The sequence below is a fragment of the Artemia franciscana genome, chromosome 5, assembly GCF_032884065.1.
Source record: "Artemia franciscana chromosome 5, ASM3288406v1, whole genome shotgun sequence".
In the NCBI taxonomy this organism is placed as follows: domain Eukaryota; kingdom Metazoa; phylum Arthropoda; class Branchiopoda; order Anostraca; family Artemiidae; genus Artemia; species Artemia franciscana.
The window spans coordinates 56,003,218-56,020,711 of NC_088867.1; the positions used below are offsets into that span (position 1 = coordinate 56,003,218).

The 17,494-nt window shown below is 33.4% G+C and overlaps 1 protein-coding gene across 2 annotated transcripts; it reads right to left on the reverse strand.

The window, feature by feature from the left end:
• Positions 1-1,880: 1,880 nt before the first annotated feature.
• Positions 1,881-16,169, reverse strand: LOC136027615 (UPF0746 protein DDB_G0281095-like). Of its 2 annotated transcripts, XM_065705031.1 has the most exons (3): positions 16,070-16,142; positions 9,381-9,480; positions 1,881-2,423 (listed from the first exon to the last, which is right to left on the reverse strand). In XM_065705031.1, the coding sequence occupies exons 2-3, from the start codon at positions 9,462-9,464 to the stop codon at positions 1,962-1,964; spliced, it is 546 nt and encodes a 181-aa protein (XP_065561103.1). In that variant the 5' UTR covers positions 9,465-9,480; positions 16,070-16,142; the 3' UTR covers positions 1,881-1,961. The 2 variants fall into 2 exon arrangements, with proteins under 2 accessions (XP_065561103.1, XP_065561104.1); XM_065705032.1 differs by lacking the exon at positions 9,381-9,480 and having other exon boundaries at positions 16,070-16,169.
• Between the last annotated feature and the right edge of the window lie 1,325 nt (positions 16,170-17,494).

Consider the following 17,494-nt stretch of genomic DNA (forward strand, 5'->3'; position numbering starts at 1 on the left):
GCCTCCTTCTCCACCCCTTATTTCTCAAAATCGTCTGATCAAAACTAAGAGAAAGCCATTTAGCCAAAAAAAGAATTAATATATAAATTTCATTTTAATAATTTATGTGCGGAGAGCCAAAACCAAACATGCATTAGTTCAAAAACGTTCAGAAATTAAATAAAAAAAAACTAATTTTTTTAGCTGAAAGTAAGGAGCGACATTAAAACATAAAACGAACAGAAATTACTCAATGAAAAAATAAACATGGAAAAATTCTTTCAATTGAAAATAAGGAGTACCATTGAAACTTAAAACGAACAGAGGGGAGGGGACAACTCATTTCATATACGGAGTAAAATATAAAAAATATAAAATATAAAAATATAAATGTAAAAATATAAAATATAAAAAAAATATAAGGTTATGAAAGTTTGTTACGTAAGTTAATTCTTAAGTTACGTATATTTTTTACTAATAAAAACGTTCGTTAAAATTAAAAGTTCTAGTTGCCTTTTTAAGTAACCGAAAAATTGGAGGGCAACTAGGCCTCCTTCTCCACCCCTTATTTCTCAAAATCGTCTGATCAAAACTAAGAGAAAGGCATTTAGCCAAAAAAAGAATTAATATACAAATTTCATTTTAATAGTTTATGTGCGGAGAGCCAAAACCAAACATGCATTAATTCAAAAACGTTCAGAAATTAAAAAAAAAAAACTAATTTTTTTAGCTGAAAGTAAGGAGCGACATTAAAACTTAAAACGAACAGAAATTACTCCGTATATGAAATGAGTTGTCCCCTCCGCAATCCCTCGCTCTTTACGCTAAAGTTTGACTCTGCCACAATTCTAATTTTTAAAACAATTTAAAGCTTTAGCGTAAAGAGCGAGGGATTGCGGAGGGGACAACTCATTTCATATACGGAGTAATTTCTGTTCGTTTTAAGTTTTAATGTCGCTCCTTACTTTCAGCTAAAAAAATTAGTTTTTTTTTTTTAATTTGATGACAAGACCGAGTTGGTTCCAGTGGTAAAACATGTAGGGGACTTGTAAGTAATAATCGTCTGTTAGGCAACAATCATCTTCGGTGAAAAGTGGTTTGTAACTGTTGCTAGTTGGTGTAGCCTACCCATACTCACTGTAACCTAGAATTAAGTGTTTACGCAACGGGTACAAACGATAACGTAAAACAACGAGGCAGTTTCGTAATAATTAATAGTGTCATCTATGGTATTTTGATCCTGAAAAATTACGGATAGCTTTAAAATACCAACTAGATTATATAAGATATTGTTCCAAGTCTTGATCCGTCACGATGTCTACGATTGAAAAGGATAAAGTTCAACTGGCTGCAAATTAAATTTAGTCCCTTCTTTCGATATTCTTTTGTTATTGTTTTTTTTTTCAACGCTGAGGAATAGCCTTTGATCATGGGATTACTGATCGCGTTCTTCTTTGAACATAACGTTTTAAACCGATAGCAAAGAAACAAAACTAAAGTGTTGCTTTCGCAACACTTTATTCGGCAAAGCCGGACAAAAGTTGCCGCAACACTTTACGTTGCTCAGGCAACGTAGGTCTAGTTTGTACTGTTGTTTAATGTCCTTGCTTGTTTGTTATTTATTTATATTTTTGTGGTCCATGGGCTTTTGAAATAACACTTATTTATCTATCTATCTATACGTAATAATTCCTGTTCTTTTTAAGTTTAACTGTTGCTCCTTACTTTCGTTGATTTTTTTTTATTTAATATTAAACGAAATAAAACTGATGGCCTTATTGATTTCCTTTATATTCGTCTATTTTGTGTCAAATTTCATCTGGAGTATATCTGGGGTCGCATCTGGGGAAAATCTGAATTTCCTAGATCTCACAACTATTTTAGATTCCAATCAACTATCATTTCAGAACAGAAAATCAATATTTTATTGTTGTTAGTTTCGGCTTGAAAAGAAAAAGCAGAAAAATATAAAACTGATAATTTTATTGTTGACGTTGTTTAAATTGGTCCATTTCTTGTCGAATTTCCTCTGGGGTTTTACTAGGCAAATCTAGGTTTCCTGGCAATTCCTCTCCGCTTCTCAATTGCTTAGCTTCTTGGCTCTGTAAATAGTCTGCGACAGCTTCTTTTGCTTTATTTGTTCTTGCACCACTTTTCAGATCTGCTGGCTCTGGAATATTTTGTGGGGTATCTATGTTTTGATCTTCCTCTAGGTACGGACTTCTTGATCTTTCACCTTCTTGGCCTTGTTGAGACCCTCTTTGTCGTTGTCCTTCCTGAGCCGCTCTTTGTTTTTGTCCCTGTTTAGAAGGTCTTTGTTGTCCTTGCTGAGACTCTCTTTGTTGTCCTTGTTGACCTTGCTGCTGTCTTTGTTGAGAATCCCTTTCTTTTTCTTGTTGAGACTGCTGTTCTTTTTGCACTTCTTCCATAGCTTCGTCAGTAGGCTAAAAAGAATCGAAAGAAGAATTATTCAATGTTGGTCTAAATTTTTATTAAAACTTGATATTAAAAAAAAACAATATGCAGTGACAAAGCCAATAAGCTTCAAATACAGAAGAAATACGTATCTTTGGAGCATGTGAGGCTATAGGAAACTGATTGAAAAGATCTACTCAGATTTTAACTTGAAGTTTAATTGGATTTTAGTTTTTGCTCTGTTAAAACAGTTGCAAAGACATTTTAAATTACACACCCCTTGGAATTAATACAAACTGTTAAGTATCCCACGTCACAAGATAAATAAAAATTCTATTTTGATTTTCTCCCACTAAATATTATATCAGCTACAGCCCTCCAATGTTCAGGAAACAAAAATTCAGTCGAAAAATGCCAGATGGGTCACACGGGAAAAATGGTATGCATAGTCATCCTTTTAAAGTTCTCATAGAAGTCTATTTTCTTATGAAAATGAACAATTCCAAAATATTTTTTAATTTGCCAAATTATATCCATTATCATCCTTTAGTAGTGTACAATGCTTTAGTATATTCTAAGAAATTAATCTTTTTTGAGAATGACTGTACAATTGTACAGTCATTCTCAAATGACTACAATTGTGATAAATTGTACTTATGAATATAATCTGTTATCCTTATTTCCCTTTTTTGGATGGCGTGAGTAAAAGGAAACGAGACAATAATTTAGCCCCCTATTAAAGGCTTTCGTGAACTTTTTGTGGTTGTGGCATGCACCACAACCTTGTGAAAAAAGAACTTCAGCCCATAATAACCGAAAATTCGAAAACGTGCTTCGAAATAAACCTGTAAAGTGAGGAAGAATCCTCATTTAAAGCTGATTCAGAGATCGTAACTTATTTTGATTGATCTTAATGGTAAAAATGTATTGCGAAAACAAATTTATGGAAATTCTGACAAATTGCCTAGATCTCTAAAAATATTAAGTCCGATAAAAATGGAAACCATATCATTGGAATTGCCATAAACGAAAACCCCTTTAATAGAATTACAGTTTGAGTAATATGGAAAGCTTCTTTTATCACATCGGAAACAGTAATGAACCCCTTTTTTCAATTTTCTTTGTTTTTCTTTTTTCGTGTCACCACAGTAGTGCCCTGGCTGTATCCACTGCCTTTCATAATTAACAAGATATAATATTAAAATTGAATGCAAATTTGGACAAAAAAGGGATCTTCAGATGCAAGACGATATCATTTGTATCTTTTGAAAAGATAATATAACACATAAAAGCTGTTAAAAGCTGTTTCTTTGGGGTATGATGTCATGTTTAGGTGACTGCTGTTTAATTCCCTGTAATTAGTTTTTTACTAGATTCCGATGAGAAAAAAAAATAAAGAACGACGTGGCCTCTATATATAAAATAAAATATATATTTTCAGTAAAGACCAAACTGAAAATAAACAGATTGTTACGTCTGCGTTTACCATATAGAGGGCACGGATAAATACCTATTCTAGTTTTAGAAAACAACATTTAGCGTAATTATATTAGCCAAGTACAACAAAAATTAGGTAACTCAAATAGTTTGATGTTAAAAAGTCGATTTTACAGAACAAATTCAATTTCCGTTTGTTTGGCTGTATATCGTGAATTATTCATTAGTAATTTCATAAGGTCGATTATTTAATCACAATGTAACTCTTCAATGCCTTATGGTCCCATCCCAATGAAGTCCTACACCTACCCATTTGTAATAATACATCGCACAGATATATTCAAATATGAATTAATAATTATACCCGTTAACATATTTACGAGTACATAGAGATTGATTCCCTATATACCGGTAAAACACGGGGTAGACTCCATTTGTTTTCAATCCAAGAAACACCCAAAAAAAGGGGTATTGAATAATCCATTTGGAAAGAGAAAACTGCTGGGAGAAAAACAGGAACAGGGGAGCGTATATATAGATATATATATATATATATATATATATATATATATATATATATATATATATATATATATATATACGAGGTCGGAAGAGCCAAGAGCTTATATGGCATGAGCTCTAGCAAAATTATAAGAGTCAATAGATTGCTTTAAAAGGAAAATCAGAGGCTTAATGCTGGTCGGGATTTAAAATAAGAGCTCTGAGTCACGAGGTCCTTCTAAATATCAAAATGCATTTAGATCCGATCACCCACTCTTAAGTTAAAAATACCTCATTTTTTCTAATTTTTCATCTCCCTTCAGCCCCCCGGACGGTCGAATCGGGAAAAACAGACTATCAAGTCAATTTCTGCAGGTCCCTGACACACCAACCAATTTTCATCGTCCTAGCACGTCCAGCAGCACTGAACTCGCCGAAGCACTAGATCCCCCCCTAACTCCCCTGGGGCAATCGGATCCAGTCCGATTACGTCAATAAAGTATCTAGGACGTTTGCTTATTCTACCCACCAACTTTCATCCCGATTTCTCCACTCTAAGCTTTTTCCAAGATTTCCGGTTTCCCCCTCCAACTCCCCCCAATGTCACCAGATCTGGTTGGGATTTGAAATAAGAGCTCTGAGACATGAGTTCCTTCTAAATATCAAATTTCATTTAGATCCGGTCACCCAATCTTAAGTTGCAAGTACCTCATTTTTTCTAATTTTTTCAAATTAACACCACCAATTAACACCTGCTTGAAGAAAAAAAGAAACTTGTATCATTTCGGGGAACTAAGCAAGATTTATTAGGCAAAATATATCTAATTCACGCTATGATAGGCCACGTTCGAAATTTAAGTATGTCAAAAAAAACAGGAAAAACCTGAAATAAATTAAAATGAACTTGCTTCAATTGAGATGGTGGAGCATTTTTCTAACTTTTTACATCATTTATTTTTCTAAATATTAAATATCTTTTGAAACTCCCATTACCACCATTTGCTACGAAACAGTAAAGTTAGGCTACAACCCAACCAAATAAAACAAAAATATATGTGGTAATTATGTTTGGTTTTATCTCAAATTTAGGAGCCTTATTATGTCCTACATAAATCAACTGTTACTTTTAATCCAAAATATATAAAAAGTTGAAGATCTTAAGCTTAGGGATTTTGGGACAAAAGCGAAGCTACCATCTATTGATAAAGTAATTAAAAATTTGAACTAGGCAATCATACTTGATAGATAGCGCTTACAAAACAAATAACCAAAAAATTATACCTATGTGTGAATTTGTACTAAAAATTGTACTACGTGACGATTTGAAATCACAAAAAAATCTGGTTTATTTGCGTTACGCTTCTATATTAATGTCTCAAATACGGATTCACATTTACTTTTTTATTCTTAAATAGCCTTTGGTTTCAACACCAATGACAAAAAGCATCCATCCACGGGTAATTTATTTTTTATAATCTGAAGTATAACCTAATACTACAACAAATAACTCAATATGCAATCATGCTGCCTTAGGCCAACACAGCTATGCTTGCTCCTCCACCCTAATTTATTCAAAACTTCCCTCTTTACCCTCTTTCAAGAAATTCCAATTTCCTCTAAATCCATTCTTACCATTTGAACGCTGTTTTTATAACAATCATCAGTTAATTTAAGTCAAATTTAACCCTTCTCGCCCGCTTCAGAAAACAGATTACATGTTTTCTTGAAACTGAACGATTTTCATATTATTTTCTTTTAAAATCTACTCACTGTTAAGTCTATTGCACTTCAGATCATTTTGAAAGCGTCAACATGAACCGTTTTAAATGCTTAAATATCTAACAAATTTTTTGATTCGTGACTAATTTATGAAAACGTTTCAAGGCACAAACGAAAATAACTTTTTGATCATATTTTCTAGAAAAATTTGAACGAGAAGTTTGCATTCCATTTGAATTTTTGAGGAAGTTGGCCAGGGACTAACCCGAAGTGAAATATGCCTTTTAGTATTTTTAATGTTCTCATTTTGTTATCTTTTTGTAAACCATGGTCCGTGTGGCTCTAGTGCTAGAATGCAGTTTTACATCATATATTTAAATCTGACAATTTTCTGGAAGTACACACAGACTACACTCGTCATATACAGTGATCTTTGTTTATCGTGATATTTAGTGTTATACTTCCGATTGTTTCTTTGGACAGGGAAGGTGACTAAGGTCTAAAAGTATTTTTTCCTGATAAACGTCATATTGTTTTCCATAATAAAAACTTGCCCCTTTTGTTGACATGTTCAAAGAGTCGTTTCCTGATATGATTAATCGATAGGCAATTTGGCTGAGGCCATTCAAAGTGTTAATAAATTTTGTTTTAAGCACTTGCAGCTTCTATCTTTCCTTGTTCCCAAAAAAAGCTTTAATTTTTTCTTATCACGTAATCAGCACGAAAATGGAGGTTTGTATATCAAAATAATTTGGTCACATTTTAGCATCTTAAAACATCATTTACGTAGGAGTAACTGTTCCGTTCTCAACCAAAAACTGGAACATGTTTTTCAGTGTTTATAATCTCCTCTAATTTAGCTGCATTTTTTGTTGCCGCTGCTGAAGTCTGTCAACTACAATTCTGTTTGATTTGCTCTGTCTATTCAAAATTCAACACGGGACAAGTCAGGAACAGTCAGCATTCCCTGCATGGTTACTAAGCCGTCTTACCTCCTATTCAGTCACTACAGTAACAGTTCTTCAATTATATGCTTTTTTAGCAAATTACTACAATTACTCAAATTACTGCAAATTACTATAATTTACTCAAATTATAACCTAGTACATATTTCGGTTCATTAGCTCGGCTCCATAACCTAATTTCTCCAAGTTGAAACATAAGAGGTCCGTTGTAAAATAAGCCATATTTATTATGTGGCTACTGAACTTTATAAAACAAGACACAAACAAATACTAAATATGCAAAAAGCAAAAAGGCTCAGAAAAAATTATAAGCATGTGCAGTTTATTTGTATGCTAATGCTGATAAATATAGTAAGACGAGAAGGCACACCCCTCCCGGCACACCCCTCCCAGGATGGTGATAAGACTTGGAATTTGGTAATAAATTTCTGATAGTGATAGATATTCGAGGTGTGAAGTGTTTAGCAGTTCGTTCTGTCCAAAAAGTCATAGGAAATTCCTCTTTTCAAAAGCGCTAAGAACTAAATCTTAAAATGAATTTAGTATTCAAGTTTGACTACACAAACTATTAAAACTAAATGAGCTTTTTCTTATTAAGAAATTGCTCAGGACAACAAAAATGTCACAGCAGATATAATTTTTTAGTTCTCATATGATATTTTGTCAACTAGCTTTAAGTATCAAGAACATCAACAGAAATTTTTTTACCCTGTTTATCCTTCGTACCTTATGGGTCCATTCATACCTGAGAACCGTGATTTTTAAGGTTAATTTTCTGTTGATTCAAAATCGTAAAGTTTGTAGGGCAGTATCACTTTTGCCTCAGGGTTCCTACGATGACCCCTGTTAAATAACCAACTTTCGATTTAACAACGCTGTTCGTCTAATGAAATTCAAAAATTAACAATTTCTTAATTCTCAAAGTTAATACCCTCAAAGATAAAGTAATCCTACTTATCCCTTAAAAATATCAAGTCTTATCCCTTCTGGTAGCGTTTTTGGCTTTTTTTTTTCTCATTTTTCATTGACGTTTCCTTTTTTTATCTGATATCTGCTACTACTAAAAATTTTACAACTGCATAGGAAGATAATTTTCATAAGAAATTGATCCAGATTTTCCTGATTTTTTTTTGACTTAAATGGTCATGTAATGTTCCACTTAACCAAGCAATCCGGTTTCATTTTCACTGTACTTGGTACTTCAAATGAAAACTTTTTTAAAGGCCCTGAATTATATTTTACAGATATCAATAGCAGAATGTTTTTTGTTCGTGGTGTGGTGTATAATCGCTTGAAAAAAATTCTAAATGGTGATGTGGGATTTTCATTAATGGATATTAATAAGGAGGTGGGAAAAATCTAATGACTTGAATTCTAGGGGACATTTATAACCTCTTCATGAGGGATAGGGCACAACACTTGAATAATAATCGATATCTCCTATATGATTTTATATAATTGGTTATAAAAATATTTAAAAAAGAAGCGTACTCTTATTCACAAAAGACTCAAAAATAGAATAACAGTTAAGATTATGTTGATTTGTGTTGAACCAAACCCAATTGTAAAATTAAAAGGTCCTTTAATTTTATATTGGAGTTTTTGTATACTCAAAATATCCTTCGTTTTTCTTGTATAGAATAAATATAAGAGGTTTGAAATTTATTATTATTTGAACTAACTTTGCATGAAATATTGTGCTCTACCCCGGAAATGGGCTTCGGTAATCTTCACTTATTATTTTTTTTTTTGTAGTTTAATACCAATAAAGCAGAATTCTAAAAAACATCCCCACTGAGTGTTTTTTTTTTTAAATCAAATATTTGACCTTCGAATCCAAGTCAATACTTTCAAGAATAAATTAGCTTTTGAATATTTTTTTTAAAGAACAATATAAAATAATTTTTTTTTTATAAAGAATGTAGAAAGATCCATCGGGTTTTGAATTTTAAAATCTAAAACGATATGTAAAACCCCCTGGAGGTGTCGGTGTTCAGAAAGTATTGTTTTTAATCTTTCTCCCCTCCATCCCTAAACTACAAACACACTAAATAAATATAAAATAAAAGCATATGTAAAACAAATATAAACTACAAAAACTCGCATCCACCGCTTTGGTTTTCATGAATTTAGCTTTGTTAAGAAAAATAGGACCCCTTGTAGAGGCTGAGGTCTATGCACCAGCCCCAAGTATCCATGAACCAGGATGCTTAAGGTCTTGATTAAGCACAGGATGTCATTACTTCAGGGTATCAGCCTCTTTTTAAATTTGATAATTGTAAGAAAAAATTTAATGAATATATTTTAGTTCTTCATTAATATCATAATGTTTGCTTGAATGTTATGTAAGTACTTCATACATACATTCCGTTCCATTGGTTTTGGTTCCATGGGTTGGATCGGTACAATCTTGGGTCTAGTCGCGTTTGACATTGCTAAATTATCCATTGAGGATCGTTTATATCTGAAAAAGTCTTGTTTGAGATGCTTACCTAACTTTAAGTTTGTTTTCTACTTATAAATATCAGATAAATGATGTTTCAAGAACAGAGATTGCTTTATAACTTAGTTTTGCTTAGACTCTTGAAAACAGTTAACAGTAGCCTGTGCAATGTCAAAAGTAACAATGAGTGAAACCAAAATCTTGCCATAAACCCAATAAAATACATGATAAGAACAAAAAAAACACAAAAAACATAAAATATCCTCCCTTCGAACTTTTAACACCAAAGAAGCTTGCCCTTGACTAACCGCAACTTCTGGGGAAAATAGGTTGCAGCAATGAAAGATCATGACCATAATAGACAAGACTTAACCAATCAAACAAAAATTACGTCATAAACATCAACTAACAATTCAACCAATCAGCAATAAAAGCGATGTCAAAATCAACCAATCACGGACGACAAACTTTTTAGCGTTGACAAGGTTAGGCTAGGTTGGGTTTAAAAAGCTGGTTTTTCTCCATTTTGATCTTTTTGGCTCCGGGCTAAATAATTATTAAATAAATATAAAATACAGACTTCGCCCCGCTGCCCGCAGGGCTCATGCACTGATACGCTTCTCTCTATAGGTAATGTTACCTGTAAGCGAAATCGGACGTCGCACTGCCTGAAAAAATGTTTAATCTCCATTCCGTCGGAAAGCTTTTCTTAAAATCAGCGGAACATAAACATAATATTTAACTAATCACTCTGATTTGCCGGTGTAAATTTCGTCACAGGCCGATGTCACAACAGCTATTATTGTAATTGTTCAGAAATAGCTGGCTAGTTTAAACTCGAAAGTAAAAGTACCCATCTTGGTTATTAGCATCAATGAATGCGTGAGTTTTTTTTTATCTTTCGACTTCCTACTATACAGAAATTACCAGAGATGAATGGAATTAGTATTTCAAATATAATTTTATTCGCACTGTACAACCCCAACTTTCCCTCGGCTTCAAAACCCTGCCTACTTTACGCAGTTTTAGTTTGCCCCATGGAGGAGGAGGGTTAACCAGAAATGGATGTGCTTCTAGAATTAGCATTTCTAAGGGTAAAATTCTAGTTTAGTGACTTCTTGTAATCTCGGAAAGGGGTTAGGTTAGGAAAATAAAACTTTCGGGGATGGGTCTTTCGGGATATATGGACTAATAATTGTTCGTTTTAAGTTTTGATGTTGCTCCTTACTTTTAGCTAATAAAAAACTTGTTTTTATTATTTAATTACATTTAGACTACTTGTTCTTGTGACGGTACAAGCTTCAGAGAAAGCGTATACCACTGCTTTTGATATTTTTTTTTGTTTACACCTCTCTAAGTGCACTATTATTATGTACAGTTATGTACTACGTTATGTTATGTACTAAGTTATGTACCTCTCTTAAGTTATTAAATAAAAAAACAAGTTTTTTAAATGAATGTAAGGAGCCACATTAAAACTTAAAACGAACAGAAATTACTCCGTATATGAAAGGGGCTTTTCTTCCTCAACGCCTCCCTCTGTACGCTAAAGTTTGACTCTTTCTCTTAGCTCTACTTTTTAAAAAAGGAAAAAACTTTAGCGTAAAGAGCGGGGCGTTGAGGAAGAAAAGCCCCTTTCATATACGGAGTAATTTCTGTTCGCTTTAAGTTTTAATGTCGCTCCTTACTTTCATTTAAAAAAACTTGTTTTTTTTATTTAATTTCTGGACGTTTTTTAATTCATGCATGTTTTGATCTTGGCTCTCCGCACATAAATAATTAAACGAAATTTGCATATTAATTTTCTTTTTGGCTAAATGGCTTTCTCATAGTTTTAATCGGAAGATTTTGAGAAAAAAGGAGAGGGAGGAAGCCTAGCTGCCCTCTAATTTTTTGATTACTTAAAAAGGCAACTAGAACTTTTAATTGTTTTACGAATATTTTCATTATTAAAAAATATTCGTAATTTACGAATTAACTTACGTAACGAACTTCTATGTTCGTATATTTTTATTGCGTATATGAGGGAGTTCACCCCTCGTCGATACCTCGCTCTTTACACTAAAGCTTAAATTCTGTCCCAATTCCTTAAGAATGACCCTTGAATCACAAAGGCCGTAGAATAAATAGTTGAAATTACTTAAAATACTTTCGCGTAAAGAGCGAGGTATTACGAGGAGGTAAACCCCTCATATGCGCAATAATTTCTCCTCGTTTTAAGTTGTAATGCTGCTCCCCACTTTCAGTAGAAAAAAACTTCTCATATTTTATTTTATATTTTATTTTTTCCTTGTTTTTTTTTAAATAATGCAAAAAAATCCTGCGCCCCCTTCATTGAAATTCTCTTCCCCCATGAGAATGTTTTCCATGGAAAGATCCTCCCGCGTGAACCCCCCTCCCACATCAACTCTCCCTCTCAAACCAAAAAAAAATCCCCCTGAAAACGTCCGTACATTTCCCAGTAACCATTACTATATGTAAATTAAATAAAAAAAAGTTTTTTTTAATGAAAGTAAGGAGCGACATTAAAACTTAAAACGAAGAGAAATTACTCCGTATATGAAAGGGGCTTTTCCTCCTCGACACCCCGCTCCTTACGCTAGAGTTTTTTATTGTTTTAAAAAGTAGAGTTGCGAGAAAGAATCAAACTTTAGCGCAAGGAGCGGGGTGTCGAGGAGGAAAAGCCCCTTTCATATACGGAGTAATTTCTGTTCGTTTTAAGTTTTAATGTCGCTCCTTACTTTCATTTAAAAAAACTTGTTTTTTTATTTAATTTCTGAAAGTTTTTGAATTAATGCATGTCTGATTTTGGGTCTCCGTACATAAATTATAAAAATGAAATTTGCATATTAATTCTTTTTTTGGCTAAATGACTTTCTCTTTGTTTTGATCAGACGATTTTGAGAAATAAGGGGTGGGGAAGGAGGTCTAGTTGCCCTCCATTTTTTTGGTTACTTAAAAAGGCAACTAGATCTTTTATCTTTAACGAACGTTTTTATTAGTAAAAAAAAATACGTAACTTAAGAATTAACTTACGTAACAAACTTTTATATTCTTATATTTTTGATTATATATATGAGGGGGTTGGTCCCCTCGTTAATACCTCGCTCTTCACACTAAATTTTGCTTTATCCCAATTCTTTAAGAATGACCCCTGAATGAGAAAGGCCGTAGAATAAATAGTTGAAATTATTTTAAAAATTTTTAGCATAAAGAGCGAAGTATTTATCTCCTCCTAAATACCTCGCTCTTTATGCTAGAGTATTTTTAGAACTCCTCATATGCGTAATAATCTCTGTTTGTTTTAAGTTTCAATGCTTCTCCTTACTTTCAATTGAAAAAACTTTTTCATGTTTACATTTTCATTGTGTTTTTTTTATAGTAATGCTAGAAAGTCCTGCGCCCTTTTCATTGAATTTCTCTTCCCCCATGAAATATTCCTCCAAGGAAAGATCCTCCCATATAGCCCCCTCCCCTGAACCCCACACCCAAACCAAAAAATCCCCCTGATAACGTCGGTACACTTCCCAGGAACCATTACTGTATGTAAACATTGGTCAAAGTTTGTAACTTGAAGCCCCTCCCCCAGGGACTGTGGGGGGTAAGTCATCCCCAAAGACATAGTTATGGTTTTCGACTATGCTGAACAAAATGGCTATCTCAAAATTTTGATCCGTTGACTTTGGGGGAAAAATGAGCGTGGGAGGGGGCCTAGGTGCCCTCCAATTTTTTTGGTCACTTAAAAAGGGCACTAGAACTTTTCATTTCCGTTAGAATGAGCCCTTTTACAACACTCTAGGACCACTTGGTCGATACGATGACCCCTGGGAAAAAAACAAAAAAAAACAACAAAAAACAAAAAAAACAAATAAACACGCACCCGTGATTTGTCTTCTGGCAAAAAATACGAAATTCCACATTTTTGTAGGTTGGACCTTGAAATTTTTTCTATAGGGTTCTCTGATACGCTGAATGCGATGGAGTAATTTTCGTTAAGATCCTATGACTTTTAGGGGGTGTTACCCCCTATTTTCCAAAATAAGGCAAATTTTCTCAGGCTCGTAACTTTTGATGACAAAGACTAAATTTGATGAAACTTATATATTTAAAATCAGCATAAAAATCCAATTCTTTTGATATATCTTTTAGCATCGAAATTCCGTTTTTTAGAGTTTCGTTTACTATTGAGCCGGGTCGCTCCTTACTACAGTTCGTTACCACGAACTGTTTGACACAGGTCAAAGTTTGTAACTTGCAACCCCTCCCAGGGAGACTGCGGGGTAGTAAGTCGTCCCCAAAGACATAGTTATTAGGTTTTTTGAATATGGTGAATAAAATGGCTATCTCAGAATTTTGATCCGGTGACTTTTGGGAAAAAATGAGCATGGGAGGGGGCCTAGGTGCCCTCCAATTTTTTGGTCGCTTAAAAAGGGCACTAGAACTTTTAATTTCCGTTAGAATGAGCCCTCCCGTGACATTCTAGGACGACTGGGTTGATATGATCATCCCTGGGAAAAAAACAACAACAAAAAAACAAAAAAACAAATAAACACACATCCGTGATTTGTCTTCTGGCAAAAAATGCGAAATTCCACATTTTTGTAGATAGGAGCTTGAAACTTCTACAATAAGGTTCTCTTATACGCTAAATCTGATGGTGTGATTTTCGTTAAGCTTGTATGACTTTTAGGGGATGTTTTCCCCTATTTTCTAAAATAAGGGAAATTTTTGTCAGGCTCGTAACTTTTGATAGGTCAGACTAATCTCGATGAAAGTTGTATATTTGAAATCATCATTAAAATACGATTTTTTTATGTAGCTATTGGTATCAAAATTTCATATTTAGAGTTTTGGTTACTATTGAGCCAGGTCGCTCCTAACTACAGTTCGTTACCACGAACTGTTTGAACAGAGGTTAACAACACAACTTTTGGGTAAAATTCTAGTCAATTGACTTCTTGCTATCTTGGAAAGGGTTTAGGTTAGGAAAATGAAACTTTCATGGATGGGTCTACAGGCTAAAGTATGTCAGGAGAAGGTATTTTAAAGTACCCACCTCCACTCCTTCTCCCTCTAGAGGGCCCTGAAATTTGCCTACATGACAGGTTCATACCAATTGAAATTTTGACAAAACAACATTTTACCTTAATTTTCAGTTACTAGTTGCTTTTTCTCTGCCTTTAGTTCTGAAAATGCAATTCCTGTTATTTGAGTAGAATTTTGAGCAATATCAATGTTTTTTTTTTCAAAATTTAGGAAATGTATTTGCATATCTTTAAAACCTTATAAAATGGAATTGAGCAAAGTTATGAAGTTGAAAACAATTTTGTTGTACTTCAATTAAGCAGAAGATCTATTTTGTAAGGTTTCACTTTTATAACACACATATTTCTAAAGGTCATCAGAGGTCAGGGCCCTCAAGAAGGAGAAGGAGTGGAGGTAGTTGCTTCAACATACCTTCCTAGGACATAGAATTTTACCCATAGCTTTACTCAATTCCATTTTATAAGGTTTTAAAGATATGCAAATACATTTCCTAAATTTTGAAAAAAAAACATTGATATGGCTCAAAATTCTGCTCAAATAACAGGAATTGCATTTTCAGAATTAAAGGCAGAGAAAAAGCAACTAGTAACTGAAAATTAAGGTAGGCTAAATGTTGTTTTGTCAAAAATTTCAATAGGTATAGACCTGTCATGTAGGCAAAGTTCCGAACCCTCTAGAGGGAGAAGAAGTGGAAGTGGGTACTTTGAAATACTTTCCCGGGACATACTTTAGCCTGTAGACTCATCCCTGAAAGTTTCATTTTCCTAACCTAAACCCTTTCTAAGATAGCAAGAAGTCAATTAACTAGAATTTTACCAATTTTGTTGTACTTCAATTAAGCAGAAGATCTATTTTGCAAGGTTTCACTTATATAACACACATATTTTTAAAGGACATCACAGGTCAGGGCCCTCTAAAGGAAGAAGGAGTGGAGGTAGTTGCTTCAAAATACCTTCCCAGATCATACTTTAGTCTGTAGATTCATCCCTGAAAGTTTCATTTTCCTAACCTAAATCCTTTCTGAGATAGCAAGAAGTCAATTAGCTAGAATTTTACCGAAGTTTTTTTTTTGTTCTGTTTCCCTCCTATTCGCAATTAAACACAATGCTTATAACTTTTTACTGCATTACATCTTTTTTATTTTATTTTCACAATGTTCAAGTTTTATTGCAACCCAGTCACCCTCTACCTAATGCATTAATATATCCTTAGGATTCTGTTCTTTATTTTAGATTTGGCAACTGGACCAAATATTGAGGTGAATTATCCAGAATAAAACCATCAACAGAATCAATAAACTACTGGGTATAGCCTATGACTAAATACAAGCTTGGAGAGGCCAAGGGAGGATGGGAATGTGTTTAAACTCGAAGGTACTTCATTGTTACTCTTGTTTGTACAGTAGATTATCTACTGAAATTTCCATTTTTATACCATAATCTATCCCGGTCCACCGAAGGTAGGTGTCTTTGAAGGGGGAAAGCGAAATACTTTGAAAAACTTTCAAAGCACGGTTTAAGCTCTAACTAAAACAGAAAAATAAGCAGTTTGAAAAATTACTTACAACGGTGGCTACACAAAATACAAAACTTAGAATGGCGGCAAAATTCTGTTGACGAGAATCTCGCATTTCAACGTTCAGACAACGTAGCAAATACTCGTAATCAATCCTGTTTGTTTGGGCAAACAGCAGCATCTTTTAATGGCCGCAATAACTTTGTTGTCCGAGCCCTACCAACGATTCTAGGTCTGAAGTTTTTTTTGTGATCCTGAATCTCCATTCCTTTAGTTTATTAATTTAAAAAGCAAGTTTTCCGAGGGAAGGAAATAGCAAAGTTGTAACTTAAAACGAACAAAAATTATTACTTCACAGTCTATCTAACATATATCGATAAAACTAGTGTAAATAAACAAACTGGTGATATTTCCCTGTGTTTGTAGAGTTATAGAAATATTGTGCTTCACTGAAAACAGAAAATTCAAGTATAAAAAATAAGAATATTGAATTAGGAGTCAAAAGTGAGTACGTAGCCTCGCAGCTACAAACTTATCACTAGCATTTTTCATAGTCTTACACCAGTTGTGATATCAGTAACTTTCAGTATACAATCAAATTATCTTGAAAATTAGGCATTAAAATAAACATGATTTTAACAAGTGAAAAGTCACTAAACAGCACACAAAAATAACGAGTTTATTTATCAGGTAACATTTTGGTCTCACCAGCTATAATGCCAATAGTGAGTAATATACAATTTTAAATCGTAAAAACAAGCTTTAATTTTACAGGAAACGAAGAACAAATAAACCATAATATGAAATCATGAAACCCGGTTATTTCTCTATAAAACAGAGAATTTCAAGTTACGATACAAATTCTGAAGCGAGTCCGTTGTCCTACTAATAATATCAAGATTGCATTGCTTCGAACTTGTCTACAAAAAGTCATGCAGTGTACTTTTTATATCCAAAAAAAAGTCAATCGTTGGACTGAGCAAATTAAACAAAAAACAATAATCGATACAAAAAAAGCAATAAAGCAAAAAATGCTTTATCTTTATACAGTTAAAAGTGTCCTAAATGGTTTTCTTTTATTGCACCAAAAATCCTAGATGGTTTCAGTGAAGCGCTAGTTTTTTATAATCCTACAACCATAGGGAAATTTTACCCATTGGTTTATTTAAACAAGTCTTATGAACATATGTTAAACAGGTTTTGAAGTAATAATTTTTGTTCGTTTTAAGTTCCAGCTTCGCTCTTTCATTCCCTCAGAAGAACTGTGTTTTTTAAAATTAGTCTTTGCCCGTTTTTAAATAAAAGAAAATGTGAAAATACTTGTTTGTGTAACTTAGGTAATAATAGCTTAACGTGGGCAAGTCGCCATAATGCTTGCTTATCTGAGCCCTATCCTAAATACCTCGCTCTGTACGCTATTAAATAAAAAAAACACAATTTTTTTAACTGCAAGTAAGGAGCGACATTAAAACTT

Bases quoted from the DNA above. Each gene is read 5' to 3' on its own strand.
- LOC136027615 (XM_065705031.1), bottom strand. From the start codon at position 9,464: ATGGATAATTTAGCAATGTCAAACGCGACTAGACCCAAGATTGTACCG. The intron at 2,424-9,380 runs GTATGTATGAAG...GATTCTTTTTAG, and splicing joins CAAAACCAATGGAACGGAAT to CCTACTGACGAAGCTATGGA.